At 37.9% G+C, this 21,921-nt stretch overlaps 1 protein-coding gene across 1 annotated transcript in view; it reads right to left on the reverse strand.

Moving 5' to 3' along the window:
• LOC114066087 (SH3 and multiple ankyrin repeat domains protein 2-like) overlaps nt 1-21,921 on the reverse strand; it is a 54,743-nt gene that overhangs the window by 17,295 nt on the left and 15,527 nt on the right. The window contains exon 4 of the mRNA XM_027900491.1: nt 16,924-17,037. Within this exon, the coding sequence (XP_027756292.1) occupies nt 16,924-17,037 (114 nt within the window). The remainder of the gene's footprint in view (nt 1-16,923; nt 17,038-21,921) is intronic.

Consider the following 21,921-nt stretch of genomic DNA (forward strand, 5'->3'; position numbering starts at 1 on the left):
CCTTCTGTGTTACATGAAAGTAAGCAGCTCCTTTGGCTTTATTTTAAGCTATTTTAGGAGAGAACTCCTTTCACAGAGAGGAGGAGTGACTGTAGATGTTTGAAAGGGACTGGGAGTGAAGCAAGCACACAGTGGGATGGAGGCAATATGAATTATATTTACCACGTTTAGAACTCATGCTGGTTTATACCAGTAAAGCTTTGGCTTATTTTCTTTTAAATTAATGTATTTTTGTGTTATTAGTTTTCAGACAGTTTGCACACTACTGAGGCTGCCACTCTGTCTTGTAGGTAAGATAAAAAATAGTTTAGAGGGTTATTATCTCAGTTTTACAAAACAGCTCAAGAGAGAAAACAGAAACCATGAATAGCTACGAGGATTCTAAATAACAGATGCAAGCTCTGTTGACTTCAGAGGGCATGGAAATGTTTGACAAACACTTTACTGAATTCAAATCCCAGTCCCTTATACTCCCACTGTTTCTTCTTTGGCTTAAGAGGACTGCCACCTACTGAGTTACCCTCATCTTCATCTGTTATTGGGAAAGAGATTGCCATTACCTTCAAATAATGAGCTGTTATTGGTACATAAAGACATAAAAAGGTATCTAAATTTGTATGGATTAGAGCGCTGGATATAATTTTTCTTTGCTGCAGAAGTTGTTCCGGTATATGGCTCAAAACTAAAGAAGTTCCTCAGTTGTTACGAGGGCACTTGTGAGACTGGCACAGAGAGAGACAGCAAATTAATAATCTTGAATCCCAAACAAGCTGGAGACCCAGAATCTCCCCAGTTATAGTGCAGAATCCAAGCAGTGCAGCCAGCATGAAAAGTAGAGTGTTCTACCTCTGCAAGCCCTCTCCTCAGTGCCAGGGAGGCAATAAAGCCATCTGGCAAAGCACTGCCTGCAAGAAAAACCACTTTACTCCACGGCACAGCCTTTACAGCCACTTGAGATACTGCATCTCTCGTTCTGAATTAGAACAAAATTGATGAGTCAGACCTGAAAGCAATCAATGATGACTGCTTTTACTCATCCCCAAATATGCCACTGACTGAGGGTAAGACAACTGCTGTGCAGCCAGTTAGTCCTTAGGGCTTTTACTGGGGCAGTAGGAGTGTGATTGTTCCTCAGTTCTGCAGCTCTCTGATAGTTTGGCTGCAGGTTTTATCAAGAAATGGTCCTCAGGTCTAGGTGGAATTTCTGATGAGCTTCTGAGAGTCTGGTTATCATCACAGTCCACACACACCTTTTGCAGTCCTAGGAGAGACAATATGAGTGAGTACTTCCACTCATCCTCTGGTTACCAGAGTTTTCCTGCAATTCTGCTCTTGGTGACTGGTTGTTTCAGTATGAAGTGCTTTGAAGATGTGTTCTTTACCTGGAACATTTCCTACTGTTTGACTATGGTCCCTAAGAAATGTGGACATAACACATGACAGATTTCCTAGATCTGCATTATTCTGTAATATGAAAACTTATTTCCATAGATACCACCTGGAAAAGTATTCAAAAACGTTTACACATTATTATTAGAATTCAAAATAAACTACACTGCTTAGAAAGTGCAGCCTCTGAAATAACAAAACAGAGTAAAATGCTTCCTTCCCCCCCTCTCCTACTGCCCTGACATGTCCTTTCTAAAGTTTTTATACTCAGGCAGAAGTAACAGTGAATTGAAACGTGGCTGAATACAAATTAAATATTTGAGATGATTTCCCCTAAATTCGGTACCCAAAGATGCCATCTAGTGACCATCTGCCAAACACCAGAACTGCTCCCAACAACGCAATCAGACAGCTATTAACACATTTAACTGGGATTTGCATCTTCCCTTTATCATTCTGTGAGTGTGTGTGTACGTGAGAAACAGAAAGGGTAAGTTCTTAAGCAGATTATTTTTACTCGAGGGCATCTGACATCCCTCAGCACATTTGTCACTTCCTCCATGCTCCAACTACTCCATCCGGAACGCGGCTTCTGCCTCCCAGAATGGTTTTAGGATAATTGTCCCCGTCTGCATCTACAAACAGACGAACACTGAGGCATTTCTGGGCTCCCAGAATTTCTAGACAGGAAAACATCCTACTGGCTTTGCTACCCAAATCCCACACAGAACGCTGAAAGAACCCTTTCATCATCCCGGTCACCTCCTGTTTCACAAGAGCGTATTTTGTGAAGACTGTAAATACTTCAGCAGTTTGGCACTTCCCTTCCCTCCTTTAGGAGACAGGGACTGTGTCCTGCTGTGTGGCTAATGCTCAGAATAATAGCATGAAGTGTACTATACAAAAATATCAGGAGCATGCTGATAAATAAAATGAGCTCAGGAAAACAGAGTAGCTTTTTCTGAATAATATTACCAGAATTTTCCTATTTTAAAATACTCCTCTTTTTTGCCATTAGTTTTATACTGATACTGGATAACAGATTTGGCTTTTGATTAACAGGCTAATTCTTACAAAGCTCTTTTTCAGATTAATTTTGACTATACTTGTAAAAAAGTCATCTTTGGATAGCAGGTAACAGGAGGGGAGGTGAGCACTCAGAACACAGGCTGGGCTGGTAGGATGCTAATCCCAAATCAGCAATAAATGTAGAATCAAGTCACATTCAGCTGTCACAGAGAAACCTGACTAGGGATGGCTCTTTGGAAAACCTGAGGAAGGTCATGTTCTATATTCAGTTTGACAGCAAAGAGAAACTCCTGCAAAGTCCTCACACTCCTGATGAAATTGTCTATTAGGAAATATAAGGAAAGTCTTTTGCACAGTATCAGGATAGATCCCCCAGAACACATGTAAATAAAACTATAATACCTGAGAGACTTAAAGAACATTTCATTCTTCTTCTTTCCCAGATAAGCCCCTCCTGGAAAATATGAGTATTTACACAGGGATTTACCTTCCTCTGTATAGATACATTATAAAGCACCAGAAAAAAAAGTACCTGAATGAAAGATAAGGAAAATAACAAAGAAAACACCAACAAGAACTGCAGTGTTCTCTGGGTAACAGTTGTAAGGGCTGAGATGAGAGGGCTCAGGAGAAAGAAGCACCTTCTCAAACCCATTTTTTTGGAATAAGCACAATAGTGACCTTCTCTGGAGCCCAAAGAGAATTTAAACAAGGGGCACAGAGGATTTGTACACACACACAGAGCATCCAGAAATTACATCAGAGAATGAAATTCAAGCTTTTCTTGTATCTTCTTAAAATTCTGCTGTTGTAGGTAAAGGTAATTGATTTTCTGCAAGGAAAAGATGCAATCAGCACACTGAGAATGTAGGAAGGCTTTTGAATATTGATATCCCAGATAGAGATACCAGAACCATCAGAGTTACTGAGAAATAAGCTCCTAAACAGATGCTTCCCATTTTAGTATACTAATGGAATTAATTGATTCGTGTAATACAATATTTTAACTTCACAGAATCATGGAATCAGCTGGGTTGGAAAAGACCTCCAAGATCATCAAGTCCAAGCCTTGATCCAGCATCATTACTAAACCATGGCCCTGACTGCCACAGCCTTAAAAACCTCATCTTAAAAACCTCCAGGGACATGGGTGGCCTTGATTTAATATTGTCATCAAATCATTAAATATGCCCATGGAATGCACAGAATAACAATTCAAAGTATGTTCTTGTTTCTGTTGAAAAATGTTGAGCATTAGGTCACACATTATGTATGTCTGTAAGATGGTCTATAGAATATTCTTTTCCTTTTAGAATAGTTCACCAAGAAAATTAGGGGGGAAACCTCCAAAAATATCTCAGTTTTCAGTCGCGATTAAGAACAAGGAGGAGAAAAATCAATAAAAAGCACTGGTGCATTCATATTCACTTAAAAGGGTGTTTGACCACATAAGAAAAAAACTGCAAAGTCACTAATAAAACCTGATTTAGGGCATCAAAAACAAGTGGTAAAGTATATCTGGTCTGCATATGTTTCATAGGAGGGAAAATCACAACGTTATACTGTCCACGTTGTAGATAAAATTCTTAAGATGTATCTTTGAAAGCTAAAGTCTTTCCTTAAAAACAAACAACATTACCAGTAGCACACATTCAAAATTAAAGCCTTAAAATATCTTTTGTTAGAAATCATAGAATTTTTAAGTGTCCTAATGCTTAGTATCAGCCATATTCCAAGAAAAATTCTGTTTAGCTCCAGAAAAAAACAGTTTCCAGGAAATGTAAGTCTCTTACAAGAGACTGGATACTGTTTTTAAAGGAAAATTCTTAATACCTTTTGATTCTAATGGTAGATTTTCCACGCTGCCTTATTTGTTACCCAGATCAATCTAGAAGAAAGATAATCAACAAGTTATTGATTATTTTAAAGGATTCAGTGGTTTATCAGACCAAACTAGCAGGAAGATTGTCACACTGGAATCATTGGTTAGTAAGTGATATTCTTCCTTTTTGTTTAGACACACATACACTAGACCTCCATTTTACAGAAAAGTCAGGTTTGGTGCATGTTTTAAAAAAACACAAATATGATAAATTTCTTACCTAATGGGTCAGAACAGGTTTGCAAGAACTATCTTAAGCACTTGGCTGATGCTTTGAAACCCATTAACTTAAGCACTTCTACTTAATGTTAAATGTTATGTATGAGTGGCAACATCCTCCCAAGCAAAGTTAGGACCTCAACAAATTCTGAAGATTTATTTTTTGAGAATACTTATAATACATTTTAATTTTCCCCTTCTATCTACACGGTGAAATCCCACTGAACCCAGTCCAGCCACTACAGTGTAGCTCATGGAAGTGATTGAAGTTCATCTTTAGTATATTTTCAGAACTGAATGCTAAAATATCTATCAAAATTAATACTTAAAAACATCTTGTTAGAGATGGAGCTTCTAATTAAATAATAAGTATCACCTGCACTTATTAGATAGCTGAGATATGCTAATAACTCCTGGTTAATGAGCAAAAGAAATCCAGTAACATAGCATGATGAAACACACATTTAGGTTCAAGGTTACTCAGAGTTTAGACACGTCAGTCAGTATTTTAGAAACAATTTACACAGTGTTTTACATACAAACCTAAAAATAATAAATATATATATATATATTTCACAGGTTAGTAGCACTAATAAACATACAGTTAAACACACACACAAAGCCAAAGGGAAGTTGGTACACTGAAATTTATAGAACTAACAGCACTTGCAGCCACCTCAGCTATTTTCCTTCCCAGATGTGTTTTTCCTTCCTTACCAGGCATGGAAACATTTCCCACCCCCAGCTCCTCAGTCATGCAGCCCCTGTGGCAAGGTCTGGACTGTGTGTATGTACTGGGAGGAGTCTGCCCTTTTTAGCAACATTGCAATCTGTTTTGGGGACCCATTGCTGGACTACCTCGTAACTGAGAAACACCAGAAAATGGGCATTACCTACTCTGTAACTGCAGAGCAGTAACATCATCCTCCTGACACTCATTCCCACCTTCCCATTTTTCCACAGACTCTACTGTTTTCTCTATTAAAAAAAAAAAAAACAAAAACATTTGCAAGAAAATAAAACTCTTCCTCTTCCAACTGTCCACGTGCTGCTCAGAGTGCAGGTTAATTCCTCAGCTGCATATACCATGAAAATGGTGATTCATCTAAAATCAAAGAATTAAAACAGAGTATTTTACAAGAGTAATATGAAGATTTCAAGTGTCCATTTGAAAGCGAACTACCCCTTTAAAATTTATTTACTAAAAAATAAAACAAAAATGAGAAACTAACCAACAAAACTTCATCTGATTTACCAGTTTTCCTAACTAATTAGCAGTTAGGAATTTGAATTTCCTTCCATTGTCTGGCAGTGCAGCCTTCCAGCGTATCATGCCCTGGCAAAAGTCCTCCTAATAACTTAGCATTGGGCACTGCTACATTTCTAGAAGATTTTTAATTTTATTTTCTTATTTGTGTAAGTGAATAAAAATGGGGAAAAAACAGAGAGAATATATGAATTTGTGTCCTGTGATAATGATGTCTGGATGGTTGGTAAGTGGTTCAGAATGAGGGAATAATTATAAAGCTTACAAGTGTTTTGTCAGAGGTCAAGAGCCACAGTGAGCTAGTTAAGGGCAAAAAAGGGGGCTCAATTCTCTTCTGTTTTCCCAAGAAAAGACAAAAGTTTGGGAGAGGAAACAGAAAAGCCTGAGCTGTGTGGTGGTCATGGGAACACAGAGAGGAAGAACCAGAACTATCTCAGAGCTACAGAAGCTTGATTATTAAAAAAAATATATAAATTAATCCTTCTTTCCCAGCCCTTTACTGGACTACCTGAAGAGAAGGAGTTCCAGTGCTCAAAGTTAGACTGGACATTGAGATGTTTTCACCAAAGATCCAGAGCACCACAAGCCCCTTTCCAGCCCAAGGAGTTCCTTATCTCCAGACTCACTGTCTCACTTTTTAGCCAGATTTCCCTTCTGTCTGGGAGCAGTTAACAGCCCTCATCTGGGATCACACCAGTACTTACCAGCAAACAGAGACACTGTCAGGATTAAATTTCTCTTCCAATTTTGCCCTGCTCCTCTCCTCCAATTTTCTCCCAGTTTTTTTCCTGCAGCACTAACCAGTACCCTCATCTTTAATTTGCCCTTCTCTTTTCTAGGGCAAGGTAGCAAAACTCACTATTTTATATCATACTTGCAACATCCTCTGATTCTTAAGAATAAATCAATCACTGTTTTTTCTCATAGTCTTTTTTTCACTGCATGTAACTGTATCCTGTATTTGGATGACAATATCTTAGCAAAATAGATTTATGATTTTCATGAAAGAGTCTTGGACTTTCATAACTATTTCCCCTCCACCAGTGGCCTAAGGCCTCAAAGTCCTATATAAGATCAACCCAAAGGATAGGTTTTGTCCTGGTAAATGAAAGAAGAAGTATAATATACAGGGATTTACAGTCACGAATAGAGCTATTTTTTTCTCTTTAAGTGTTAACTAACAAATGCTAATATAACCAAAAAAACCCCAACCAAACAACCAGTTTTATAACTTATCTGAGAGACAAAATCTTTATAATGGAAACAGTGGCTACAATGCAAAATTTGGATTCTGAAGTTTCTTTTCTTTGGAATCTTTTATCATGAAGTTTAATTCTGAAGGCAAATAAAAAAGATGATGAAGATTCCTATTCTTTCTTCTGCTTTGATTCATTAGATGTGAACAGCAAAGGATTGACTTGCATCCCTAAGTCCATGGGGTGAGTTCCACGTTTACAGAACAGCCTCAGAATCTACAAACATTTCTTTTCATAAACCACCCTGTCAGTCCAAAGAGCAGCCACACAAAGCTTTGTGCCACAACAACTCCAAAGGAGAAAAAAAATGTAATTGGCAAAGAAAACACTGTTGCACAAAAGATTTGCACCCAAAAAAAATTTTCCATCTCCTGCAGTTTATTACTCCACACAACTGTGTCCAACAGAGTAGAAGCGCTTTTCCTAACTCATATCCAACATTTTAACTACTCAGCCAATGGTGCAGCTTTTTTTTAACTTTTGCTCCAAAACCTAATTTTTTTTAAGGAACTTTTAGATAAATGAGACAAAGATACATTATATTTCATTTCCTTAAAGTACTAACATGTTGTAGAGGGTATCCAATGTAATTACTTTTATTATTTCAGGAGAACAGCCAAAATATGTAACTATTTTAAATGTCCCTCTGGACAGTGTTAAAACTAATTCTTGATACATGCAACAAATAACTGTAAACGTGAGGTAGAGACTCTGTAGCTTCATGTGATTGTTGCATAATTATACTTGAACTTTTGGCTACCAAAAAAAAAACTAACACAATACATTGTAGTCCTTTTGCTTGTAAATAATCCACAAATTTACCTTGACTTTTGCAGCCATGCTTCATGTTTGTGAATATAAATTTGTGACTATATATTTGACTGAACTGAGGGTTAAGAACGTTGATGGACATCTTCCTCTTTAAATCAGAAAGCAAAACCAAAGTTTCAAGCTCAGTTACAAAAACAAACATGCTTTTGTAAATAATGCAATCAAGCCCCATTACCATTTAAAATTCACTATATTTGGTGAGTCCAGAATTAGAAACCTTTACTCAGACATGTCTGTTTCACCTGAAAACAAATCTTCTACTTCTGACTTGAAAAATAAGAGTATGGGTATTGATGTGATGGTCTCTCACGCAGCTACATAAACACTGGGACGATGGAGGTCAGAGCGAGAAGAGCCCTGGCACAGAGAGTTTCAAAGCTCAACGCTGGAGGCACAGCCCTTAAAACCACCACCAGGGACAATCTGCTGCAGCCACGCTGAGCAGCCCCTTCTGACAGCGGCAGTGTCTGAAAACAGGTACCTGGGGACTCAGAGCAGCAGAAAGGGCAGGCAAGGAGCAGGGAAAGGTCTCTCTGGAATCTCTGTGACCATCCTGAAGCTCATCTGAGTTACTGCTCAGGTCTGGAGCTGACTGAGGCCAAGACAAAGGTTCAGAGAGAAAACTACCTTCATTTAGAGAAATTACACTTTAAAACCCCACACTTGTTAGTCTGGGTTAACAATTCACCAGGTAAGGTGAGACCCAGATTTTCCCTTTGATACTGATCTGATAATAAAATTAGCTGAGCTCTCTAGCGAGGGAGGGATTTCACCAGCATGGCACTACAGAATAAAATTATTAAGGAAAATGTAATGCAATAAGTCATTGGGATTTTTAATGCATCACATTAACACACTGGTTTTCATGCTGCTTTTACCACCATCAGCCCCTGGTATCGAGCAGCACAACCTGGGCTGATGGAAGGTGTTCCTGCCCATGGCAGGGCTTGGAACCTGATGAGCTTTAAGGTCCCTTCGAACCCAAACCATTTTAGGATTTATGATTATCAAATCATTTTCTCACCATCAGGTATTGGCAGATCTTTTAGCCAGCTGGAAAAAGCCCCTTTCCATTCTCTTTTGCAGCAGGCAGGTAAGGGAGCAAAAAGCAGTGCCATAATTTAAGAACAGAATATGGATTATCTGACAGCTGCTCTATCTAGGCATCATTTTCCTGGTCACCAGATCACTGGCATTACGGTAAGTAGATGCTCTATCATTTTCCTTAAATTAATAAGAATTTGATCTCAAATAACGGGGGAATGTTTCAAAGAGTTTTCAGCTCTGTTTTCAGGCTTTTTATCTAAGCCATTAAAAATCAGAAGGGAAAAAACCCTAATGTGTCATTTAGTACGGGAGAAAAAGATGACTTATCAACACTTTTGGTATAAAGATCTAAGGCTTACCTTGCTTTTTTTCATCTGTTTAAAGGAAATTCTTTTAAAAATGCTAAATGAAATTATTTAAACAGAAAATGGCTTTTTATTTAATCCTGTTAGATACCTAAAATGATTTTACCAGAAGTTGTGTTCTGATACAAATAATATTTGCACAGGTGAACCAGGGAATCCTGACAAAACAGAATTTCAGGAAGAAAATGGATGTAAAATAAAAGCTAGTACCTATGGCTACTGTAAATTAAGATATTTATAGAAAGAACAAAGACCAAGTATGATCATAGCTTCATAAGACATTAAGAACTGTCTTTACTTTAAAAAAAAAAAAACAAACAAAACTATCAGTATAGGCAAGAGATGTTAATGTTAAAATATATATTCTTTATGAAATCTGAAACGCTCCAAAATTCCAGATGGTGAGAGGTAAGGATTTTTGCCTACCAGCAATCATTGAGATCTGCCAAATTTGTTAAAATTCAAATAATTTGACCCAGATTTGGATGGCTGGAAAAAAACCCCATGTTATATATGTATTTTCCACAAGAACACCTGGGAATCAAAAATTAAGTATTATCTCTAGATATTTACCAGACTGCCTATCAGGGCTGCTCAAATTCTGCCACAAGATGAAATATCCTCTGTTAAACCAATAATTGGGCTTAAATTCCCCAGGAGACTTTATCACTTTATAAATCATTCACTTTAACTTTTCCATACTTCTAAACTAATTTGTGACATGAAACGTTTTTGATGTCTATATATTCCCTTTAAAATCTTAGGTGGACTGTGATTTTGAACAGCAAATGTGAACACATCACTAGAAGGCACTAATATGGTATCTCCATTCTTTCTGAGACATTCCCCAGAGTCTGCCCTTCTTTTTTCCTGTATGGTTTGACAGATAATTTCTTGAGGGAAAAAAGAGTCAGAAAAGGAAAAACATGACACCTGCATGTCCAATTTCACAGCTCAGCAATCCCAGATGTGCTGGAAACGTTGAGTTTCCTAACATTTTATATGCTGAGCAATTTATTTTTAGCCTGTTTTAATGCTGGAGAGAATTGTGCTGCTCCTGTGCAGCTGATTAGAGTTATTCCTAAGTGGCTCTTAGCAGGCATGGAAATCGGAGTGAAAGGGATGAAGTACATGTCAGCTGAGGAGCCACACAGTAAAATATTATGAATTAAAAATTATTTATTCAGAGATAAGGATGCAGACAGGCTTACATTTTCTACAAGCTCTAGGCCTAGGTTTGCTTCATGGTTTTTTTTTCTTTTGAAAAAATTTTTTGATGTTTCGGATTTGTGCTGTTCTTAAAACCTGGACAAATAATGGAAGTATTACCATAGAATCCTTTTTTTCTTTTACTTTTTCTTCAAACTAAACTCATATTATTAGCAAATGAAAGTCACTGTCATTTGAGAAATGAGTTGGTAGACTCAGTGTTTCATTTCTAACAAATATTCCTATCACAGTAAGAAAATTCTACTGCATCTTGGTCAGAAGGCCAAGGCTGAAGGAATGGAAGGGCTTCCAGGGCACAACAAGCATTACCAGGTTGTGTAGGAAGATGATAACTCCATCCCATAGCCCGCAGATAAAAACAGCTCTCCAGTTACCTCTGCCTCCAAATTCCCATTATTGCTGAGTGGTGATTCATTTCCAAGCCTTTTCCAAAACTGCTGTTTATCATTAGTGAGAACACAAATGCTTTGTGCAGCAAAGCTAAAGTGCAGAAACTTGAGGAGGTTCATTTTTTGGATTTCCATCACTTGAGACAAAAAGTGCAGTTGATTTACATGCTCAGCTGCAGCGAGCTGTCAGGATCAGTTCAATATTACTGCCCAAGCTCCTGTGTCAGCTGGGGCCTGTGGGCTGTCTTGCCAGCACCTCAGATCTAGTCCATTGCATTGATTTTTTTTTTTTTTTGTTTCACTATAAAGCAGCTTTCCCACTGTTTGATGGAAGGCAATGCAAAAATATGGTATATGCCATATTTCTGATCTTTCTAAACCATAAATCAGAGCACAGAATATCTGTATGGATGATCCCTGTGCTAAGCTTTGCCACTTATCCTCACTTCTTTAAATGGCAAATTTGTGGTTGGTTGTGCAAGACTCATCTGTTTTTAATTTCCAGCAGCTGAAATAGGTCCATAGGGGACACAGCCAAGGCTGCAGCTCGTGCTCTGCTCTGTGACCACAGAAGGCAGGCAGAAAAGAGTATTTCAGGGGTCAGAGCTGTGGCCAGCATACTTCAAGGCAGGGAGACTTACTGAATCCCTGTCAGTTTGGCCTCTGGGTACCAGGATTTGTCAGCTGGACAATGTTTACCATCAGGTGTAGATAAACTTCCCTAAACACATCAGTGTGACGGCAGATCCCACGTGTAGGACCCTGACTGGGGTTACAAAAATATAACATTATGAAGGTATAACATCGATCTCTTCAGTTTTCAAGCCATTTTAAACGGCTGACTTTGTATATAATCACAGCACACTGTCAATTATAAGCCCACCTATATGCGAGGCAATCTTGCCCTCTCAATAAGCATCCACCCTGTTTCACTGCTTGTCCTTGTCACATCCTGTTTCCTTGGCCCAACTGCCACTCAAACCAACTCTTCTTCTCTGAAACACAGATATATTTCCATGGAGTAACGACAGTGGTGACTGTTTCAAAAGGCAGCACAGAGAAAGCAACTCTGACACGGCAGGTGGAAACATCTAACACGTGCCAAGCCCCTTGTCAACAGAGGACACAGCAGCTGCCAGCTGTCACTACTGATCTCTGCTCCAAAATTCCTGGTAAAGCAACTTTCTTTCTTGCAGGAACACCAATAATACTCTAAAAGCCTGGCTGGTAAGATTGCCAGGGAAGGTGTTGAGCTAATTATAAAATGGAGATTGTGGAAATGAAGAACAAATCTGTTTTTACTGAATGCACAAGGTGTTAAAAACTAAGAATATGGAATACAGAAAATTCTGTACTTCAGAAATTGTGTAGCAAAGGATGCATTTTATTTATACAGTTTGGGCTTGTTTGGTAACTCCTGGAATCTAGAGGGAATGTTGGATAAGAAATGCTGTAATTTCTGCTTGTAACTCCTGTGATAGGTACATATGTAAAAAGAAATGGGCAAGGGAACTATGGTATTACTGGATAATCCCTGATCATATTTTCAAGTTGCTGGAAACTCAGGAGTAAGTGATACCAAACATTTAAGCACAGAAATGATGTTCAAGAAAGGACAGGACATGGCATTTAGTACCGTGGTCTAGTGGACAAGGTGGTGATCAGTCAAAGGCTGGACTTGATGATCTGAGGTCTTTTCCAACCTGAATGATTGTGGGGTATTTTGAAAGAGAAATCCCAGTTCAGTGCGTGCTGGGAGCACCAGAGACACTAGAGGTCAGCATGGGAGCATCTACATTTGCATTTTAGGCTGGGCCAGGAATGTGCTCTGCAAGCGCTGCTTCTGCTGCAGCCCCCAGGACTGAGACACCCCAGAGTTTGGACTCGGATCTTTTCATGGAGAAATGGGTTCTTGAACGGCTGTTCAATGGTCATTCGAGCCACATGTCCTGATTAGATCCAGTCTGAACTAAACTGCAGGACTCTTATGGCTACTGCAACTGCTAATAAGGTGTATCCAGGGCCGTGGGGTGGGGGCTAAGGAATGAAAAATCATCCTAGGGCAATATTAAAAACGAGGCTGGAACTCAAGGAAAGGTACATGGAGGAGGCCAAGAGTTGAAAGACTGCAAGAATTACTGAGACACACTGACCCTGCCTTCATTTCAGTAGCATTTGTAAAATCTAAGAGTTCTCCAGGCACATTAGGGAGGAAGGAATAAAAAATTATAAAGTCAGACTGCAGTTAAAGATAACTCTTTGACTGAAAATGAAGGCCTCATCTCAGTTATGAGTAATCAGATAATCTAGAGCTCTGAATTCTGAAGGACATGGAGCATACAATCCCAAGCCTAACAGAGAACATTTTTGTACTAAGTCTCTGAAGCTGGAGTAATACCCTGTGATGGAAGAAGAGCAAAGGGAAACATCTACATTTAGGCAGGAGAAACTTTTTTTAACACATTTAGGCATGCAAAGACATTAAAGGATGGAATTGGTTCATTACTGAATAACACAGGAAAACTGTCAATGCAGAAAGAGTAAATATGTAACATTTGTATTCTGAGTTTGTGCAGGAAAAAAGCAAGATGTTGTACTAATCTCATCTGAAGGAACACTCTCACTTGAAGATAATTCTGGAAAATGTTAAAAGCACTTTTAAAACAAGATAGTACAAAGGTTTTGTGTGTAAGGATTTTTTAACAGCAGGCAAAAGAATTTAGCAGATCAAAATAATGATTTTCTTTGTTGTTGTTCTTTTTCCATTAGATCTCAAAATGTCAAGGGAACTTCTTCAGACTGGAAGGCAGCAGGTCCTGTGCTGGTGAAATTAAAGGGCAAATGAGACAACCTGGTAATTAGAAGCCCATAAGCCTGGCATCAATCCTAGCAAAATAACAGAATAATTTCTACAAGACTCAAATAATGAAGGATTAAAGAAGGGAAACAGAATTAATGCCAGTCAATATGACAATTTTTTTTTGAAGAAGAGAGCCTGCCAAGCTGGCATGGTACCTTGGAAGAGAGCACAGGAGCCAGGTGCTGTTCTGTACTCCCCACTTCCAGACAACAGTCGGGATGGCAATAAAGTTCCCTAAAAACTAAACTTCTCTCAGAAGTTAGACTACACATCAGGATGACAAGAAACACCTGCCCACCAGTTTTACTGGGCATGGAGTGTTTAACTGTGGTTTGTTTTTTTCCAAGAACTATTCCTCTCTCTCTCATTCATGGCATGCACATGACAAGCTGCTATTAAACACAATTGTTCCAACTTAATAGCAAAGGGAAGCTGCTGGAAGAAACGTTCCCAAATCTCATTTATGGGAAAGAACTGTTACTGTGGGGCTGCTCTGAAAAAAGGCTGAGTTTGAGCTTCATTTCCTCCACATTGAAATGGTCTACTTTTGAAATCATTACCATAAGGAAGTTGTGCTGCTCTGCAAAGCCCACGATGCAAATTCTTGCAACTGGCACAAGTTTGTGATGCTTCTCAGCTGATGTTCTTTCAGCCATCCCAGTAGACCTAATTTAATTTCTAATCATTTCACCATGCTTAACACATTTTTCTAAATTACTTCTGCATTTGTACTCAGAGGGAGCACTGGCTGATTTTTGCTTGTGAAGCTTTCCTCTTTCATTCCCATTGTTTCCTATGCAAAGGGGATGCAGCAAACTGCACAGAGCAATCCTGTCATCAGCTGCTTTCATTCCACGCCGTATTTCAATAATAATATGGCACATACTGTGCATTTCAGAGATTTCATAAGCCCAGCTCCAGCCTCTATCACATTACCTAGAGGAGCACTGAACCTCCTTCTGGGTGCAGGACAGTTTTTGAGACAGACCAGCAAAATATGGGAGTGCCCAATTTCACAGTGTCCATTTTATGCCTACTTAATTATATTTCATCTTTTTTAGAGTAAAAGAATGGTGTATTTAAATCATTAACCATTATTATTCACACTGTGCCATAAGCAAATAGGAAAACAGTCAGAAAGTATGAAATAGCTATAAATTACTATGGTGTTTTGTCAGACACGTGGCCTAAGTTTTCATAATTTCACATCAGAAAATTTGTAAGATGCTTCTGTTTATATTATTTTATTGCTTCCAACTTTGGTAATCCTTTTGTTACTCTTGTGACAATTCTTTTCTTAATTTTTGTTCTCCTTTGAATGTTCAAAGGAATTTTTGCTCAAAAAAAATCTCGTCATATATTAAAGCAACTGTGTCACAGATTGAATTTACTTCCTGAAGTATTTCGCAGAAAGACCTTTAAGGATTTTTGACAGGTGTAGTTACCTTCTCTTCAAAACCACTAAAAAGATGTAAAATTTCTTTCATATTTTAGAGCTTCACTTAATGCCCTCCCCATAATTTCCTTCTGATTTGGAGACACGTGTACAGCTCAAATTCAGTGCCAAGTTGTCATGACAGACTCAAGACAGGTGTTTTTGATGACTTACTCATACAGAGCACATCTTTCTGAAGGCTTTCCACCAAGTGGTTTTACTGGAGGGCGTTTAGAACAACTCCCAGGTCATGTTGCACTGACTGAATTCACTGGTCTTCCAACTAACGAAATCACACTAAAATTGCAAATTGTGGTCCCCTTTTTACACCTTATTTTGAAAGCTTCACTGCCCCTAAATTGGCCAATTCCAACCTCAATCCTCCTCTCGTTTAACATTCTTCCATCTTTAAATTTTATGTTCTCAAGCCCTTGAGGAGCTACACAACTGTTCTCCCTCAGTACTCAGAGTGTGAATCCATTCTCTCCAAACAGTGCATCTGCTTTTGCCTCCTCCTCTTTTCCTCTCTCAAAAGGGAAACAGAAAAGGAAGCATAACCTTTTCACACAGTGTTTAGTTATCTAGAGCAGTGTCCCTGAAGTCTTGCTCCCTCATTCTTTTCAAGTTTTCATATTTCAAAAGCTAACTTTTTGCCTCCTCTTCTGCTCATCCCTCAAACTCTCTTCCACCTTACCACAGCTTCCACTAAAAACAATGAAATTAAAATACCTCTCAAATATTAGAAATATTGCCTAATCCTTACTACTCTGGAACTATTACCTTGCCCAGTGCATTCTGTTCCATACTACCACATTTATACAGTGACTTTATCTATATATACATAAAGAAAATTATACCTCGTGGTTTATAACGACATTCATCAAAAAGCCCCATTTGTGAATGAATATGATACATGAATTTCAGTGTATCATCTGTGCAATGCCAAAAGCTCTTAATCAATACAACAGAGATCTAAACCATATCAATAGTTGATTTAAAACTGCATCCACTCCCAGAGAACATTAATTATATTCTCAGAGCTCATTTGTAATGAGCTTTTAATTAGAGAGGATGTCCTCACATCTTAATTCTTAGAAGCAAAGAAACGATGAGATGGGAGGTAGTTCTTAAAATAACATGCTTTAATGTAGATTTCTTTTTCTTTTATTATACCAGAACTGTAAAGACTCCTTGCTGAAAGTCTCTTGTGGCAACATACATGTATAAGAAAGGAGGATTCTATTTCCTTTGCCATCAGTAAGGGTGTATATGAGACATCCCTCTAATGGGTGCCTCCTCTAAAATTTAGGAAGAGGCAAACAGAAGGATCTTTATTGCTGGGAAGAGCTAAATGCATTGTATGAGTATCTCACATTGGGAGAAGACTGTCCAGTTTTTCTTTCATTGTTCAATTGCTTAAAATAGCCATCTTCCCATACTTTAGGAAAATGATACCCAGCACAATCCTTTACAAAATGTCCACCCTCAGTTCTGTGTAAAAGCTTCTGCAGTGCTACCCAGTGTAGCCACTCAGGAGAAAGTCTGATTGCTCAGACAGTAAAATCTGCTCAATAAACCCACCTTTAGTTTTCAATTCAGCAGCTCAGCTTTGTTCAATCCTCCCATTCCCAGTATTTCACAGACACACTGCTGTACAACACAATGCTGGGACAGACACGTGGCATTTGTCATGTCAGGAGCCAACAGGAACTTGGTCTAATTACCTGCTTTGCTTTCGCTGGGTTTGCACTGAACTTCTTCAACACATTCTGCAGGAAACCAGCCAATGTGTCCCCGGGTGCTGCCTTCCCAGAATCCACCTTCTCCAATGCTCAGAACTGAACAGAGAGAGACACAGGGAGCATTAAACTTCACCTTCTCCCACAAATACAAGGTTAGATACACATTCAATCATAACTGAACATCATGTTGGTAAAAGCCCACGTGCAATAACTCCAATGCTGCTACCCCAAAATGGGCACAAAGCAACTTTAAACATGACCTTCCCTGGTCTGCTGTTGTAACCTCATCCCAAATTTGGTTTTGTCACAAGTTTTCTTGGCCCTCACACAATTCTTTCCATTTTCAGCTTTCTCACGGATAAATGCATGGCTATACCACAACCAAAACTTTTGTCTTGCCTGTTCAAATGAAGCAAAAGCGCTGAACTCATTGTAAAACTGAATTCACACTGAAATGGATTTTAATGGTACATATCCTGATATCCCATATTTTCCCCACTTTCTAAGGAAGCATGCTATTTTATTTAGTGGGCAGCTCCAGAGTTTTGCAATGTCGAGGAATATGATTCAAGGGTTTGAGCACACAGCAAACACATGAACCTCATCCAGGTGAAACAAACAAGGTAGATGTCTTTTGAAACATTTCGATGATTTTTCTCAACAGAAGATCACTACAAGATGGAGAAGAAGGATTTACCATCAGGAGAAAAAGCTTTATCCTGTAGTTCTAATTATCTTGATATTAATTCTAGGACTCAGCAAGGACAAAAAGCCTGCAGGACAATAAGGCATGTTTCTACTGATAAGCAATTGGAGGTGAATTATGGTAACGAAAGGACTCTAAATACTTGCCAGGTATTATGTTTAAATTAATATTACAGAAGTTTCCTCCAAACCACTGTATATTTACTATATACTAGAAGAATATACATGCACTATTGAAAAGATACTTTTTAATATTTTAAAGCAGCCCAGTATTTGAAGCAGCCCAGTTCCACTCTCTGAGTGCCAGCTAAGCCCAAACTGCCCCTGCTGAAAATCAAGACTAATGAGCCCAGGCACATCTTTGCTAACGTGTGCACATGGTTTCCAAGACCTGGAATAATGTCTCTGCAGGGCATTTCAACACAGGAGGGGTAATTAAGCTGATCAGAGCTACTCTGATAACCTCCAACACCAGCACTTTTTGCTTTGAGATCCTGGTCCCTGCCTGGCCGTGACTGAACCTGGCATCACTGAACTGCTGGGACTCAGGGGCACTGAGTCTGAACCCAATCTGCACTATTCCAGGGCAAGATGGACACCAAAGAAATGGTAGCCCAACAAAAATAGTAACAAAAAATTATGGTAATATTAAAAAGGAGGTAAGAAATCCGTTTTGAGACACCAGAACCTCTAAAGGTGCATTTGAAAGTAAATGTTTACCAGGTTTGTTTCACCAATGCAATCTCCAACTATTTGGGGTGTTACTTACAGAGCACAGATTATCTACTAACATGAATATCTGACAGCAAAATGTTTATAAATATGTCAATTTTAAGCCTTTTAATGTCGTGTATTCCAAGAGACAGATTTCATGAAATGCACATTTACACCCCACTCTCAGGAAGAAGCCCCAGGAAACATCCATTAAGGAAAAATCCTACACCTGGAGAGCTCCCAAATGCAATTTCTGAAACACCTTCCTGACATGTATGAGGAAACCTATAACTCCCCAGGGAGTGATGGGATAATGGGGGAGAGCACAAGCCTTGGATGACTCCAACAACTCTACACTGAATATTAAGCTGAATAAAAAAATTCTAGCAAGCCTTTTTTTTTGTTTCCCTAACATCCATAGATACTGTTAAGAAAAGCAGAAAATATTTCAACTCTACACAGAAATGCAAGCACAAATGAAGAAACCACGTTATAAAATATATATTTATATAAAATAGATATTATTTATTTTATTATAAATTATACACGTATTGTATATAATATATAATATATAATATAAAAATATTGATATATACTAATTACTTAGTGATTTATGGTTTATTTTAATAAAAATCTGTTATGGGGCATAATTAAGGAAAAATATGTTGATCTAATTCTTAAAAATGTTTAAAACCTGTGCACATTAACACACATTGTCAATCTGATAAATCAGTGTTACGTAAAATAGAAGCCTGATCATTATTCCAATATATATCCAAAATATACAGAATAGTCAGCAGCTTCCAATACATTTTTAACAATGTAACCTCTGTTTACATAAGACTGCACTTCTTATATATGACATAAAGAACTAGGAAAACTTAATAACACATGCATATATCTGGAATTATGGTCGGATGCTACTGTACACTGATTTACCTTCAAGTCATAAAAGAGAGTGCAGGACTCCAGCCAAAAGAAATATAAAAATGCTAGACATTAAAAGATTCCTACTGCCAGTAATTAGGTTTTTGCTGCCTTTTTTTTTTTTTTTCCCTTTTTTTTTTTTTTTTTTTTGAGGGGAGTTTTCAGCACTGAATCTCAGTCCTGATTTCACACCACAAACTGGGAAGATGATCAGAGCAAAAACTGAGAGACTGAGGCACATTTCCCTACTTTGGCATTTTATTAATCTGTCAGATTTGGTATTTTGCTGCTCCAAACAACATGGATATTCCCATCTCTAAAAGGAGAGACGCACTGTGAGGAGGCCATGGAGTATTTCACACACATGGAGTCACAGGCAGCAGCAGCAGATCCAAATCTACACAGGAGAAGAAATTCGCTTTCTATCTGGGAGTGAGTGCAAGGCGAGAAGTGATCACCCCAGAGCAGAACCAGAGCCACTTTAGACCATTATTGCATGAAATATTAAATATTAGCCATTACTAACAGCAAGAGCAAAGGAAAATACATGTAGTCCTGCCTGAAGACATAACATCCATGGAAAAAAGTGGAAGGGGAAATGAGGTGTTGCTGGAGTGCAGTCACCCTTCCCCACTCTGCTTCCAGTCAGTCTAAAGCATTACAATCTGCCAGAAAAGGGCTCTGGACTTACCAAGAAAAAATATTGTTATGGGGGCCAGGAAAAGAAGGGAAAGGCTGATGGAACTGCGAGAGGCACAAGGATGACACGAGAGAGATGAGGGATATCCAGGGGTACAAAGAGACAAATTGTTGGTGAGGTAAAGGATAAGCTCATAGCACTCAAAATGTAGAAGTTGAGATCTAGGTGGTTCTGCACTACTAAGAAAACTTGAAATAATCTTCAGATATCTCAGATATCGGACTATTGAATTAATCTTCTTCAGATGTGCCATTTATAAGAAATTCTGCAGCAAGAGCCAAGGCCAGAATAATCTAAATGTCTATAAAAACTCTCAGCACTTCCCATACTCCAGGGTGGGTAACTGCATCTTAGAGGATAAGTAAAATTGTAACTTATCTTTTGTACCCATGAATGCTTTTTTAGAATGAGGCTTTAATTTCTGTTTTCCATCTCCCAGTATTGCTGAAGAGCCTCATTGTAACACGTAATTGGTTACCAGCAAGAGATTTTGTAATCAACAGTTTCCCTCTGAAGGACATAACAATGGTAAATCAAAGGATAACTTTCCTAAAATTAATAATTAGGCGTTATCATTTCAAGAAGTTTTTCCTTTTCTTTTAGTAAAAACAAATGATGTGATTGCTATGGCAAGAAGAGGTCAGAGTGTCTTTATATACAACACAATCTATAAATTATGGAAAGAAGATGATGTTTTAACAGTAAAATTAAAGTTCTAGTAACATCATGAATCCTGGTTTGTCTTTTCATGACAAAAGTGTAGTTTAAAACAAGAATTATGTTCAACTCTGTGAACAAAACTGTGAATCAAAAGTGGAAAAATACTGAACAATAGAATAACGGGAAACCATGGATCCAGTCAGGATCTGGTAATTTAATGTTTTTAAAGTATTATAATGTTTTTAAAGTACTTAAAGTATTATGCTTAAAATCAGCCAGATTCTGCTTTGCCAAAGTCTAGAGAAAAATATAAGAAAATTACATACATATTTTACAATATTAGATATGAAAAAATTATAGAACAGAACATAGAATGTTTTGTCTTTTGCAACTTTTGTAAGTGCACTGGCAATGTATATATTGTAATTGGTATTAATATAACATACTAATCTCAAACTACTTAATTAATATACTATAAAAATCACTTTAATCAAAAGAACATAGAGGTTGTATTCTTCCACATTATAGCTCCCTTCATGACGCCACAATAAAGAAATATTTCTTCCCATTAAATTGTGGTGACTACTATTTCTAAATTCCTTGAGATACTGAAATGTCAATGAGTGGATTATTCCAGGCAGCCTTACTTGCAAAAATGTCAATGAAATTTACAGCCAAATTCAGCCCAATGTTTTACAGCTACTACAGGATGTACCTGAAATGTCTTCTTAACATCTAAATCAATTTTTGGTGCTCCTATAAACTTCATTTTTCTTTCCTGGGAAAATAAATTATTATATGGATTGGAATGAGAGATCATTTTCTGGAAAAAAAAGAACATTTCTACAACCAGGAGAAAAAAAAGGACAAATTACCAAAATGACAGCAAAGTATCCCTCCATTCAAACTGCAGCATGAAATGGTATTTACCTTCATCCCATTGTTCTGCTATTCATAAAAAATGCCATTTACCTCTTGAAACACAAAGGGATTTCACCTGAATTTTAGCTAAGCAAGGGTTCAGTGTAAATCTGAACTCTGGTTATGTGTCTTGACACAACCATCTTCTAGATTTGTTTCTTTAAACTTAAGTAAGTTTTTCATTTCCAGCAGACACAAACCTAAGTTCTTTACCTCAGAATAATTACTATAATAACTTGGGCTTTCCTCTTGTTGAAATATCTGCTGTGTGATACAAATTTTCAAAGTTATTTGACTTTGGAAGGAGAGCTTCCAAATGACAATCGCTGCAAGAATACTTATTTCAGTGATAA

This window comes from Empidonax traillii, unplaced genomic scaffold (assembly GCF_003031625.1).
Source record: "Empidonax traillii isolate 1590-97213 ecotype Southwest subspecies unplaced genomic scaffold, ASM303162v1 scaffold733:size745334, whole genome shotgun sequence".
NCBI lineage: Eukaryota > Metazoa > Chordata > Aves > Passeriformes > Tyrannidae > Empidonax > Empidonax traillii.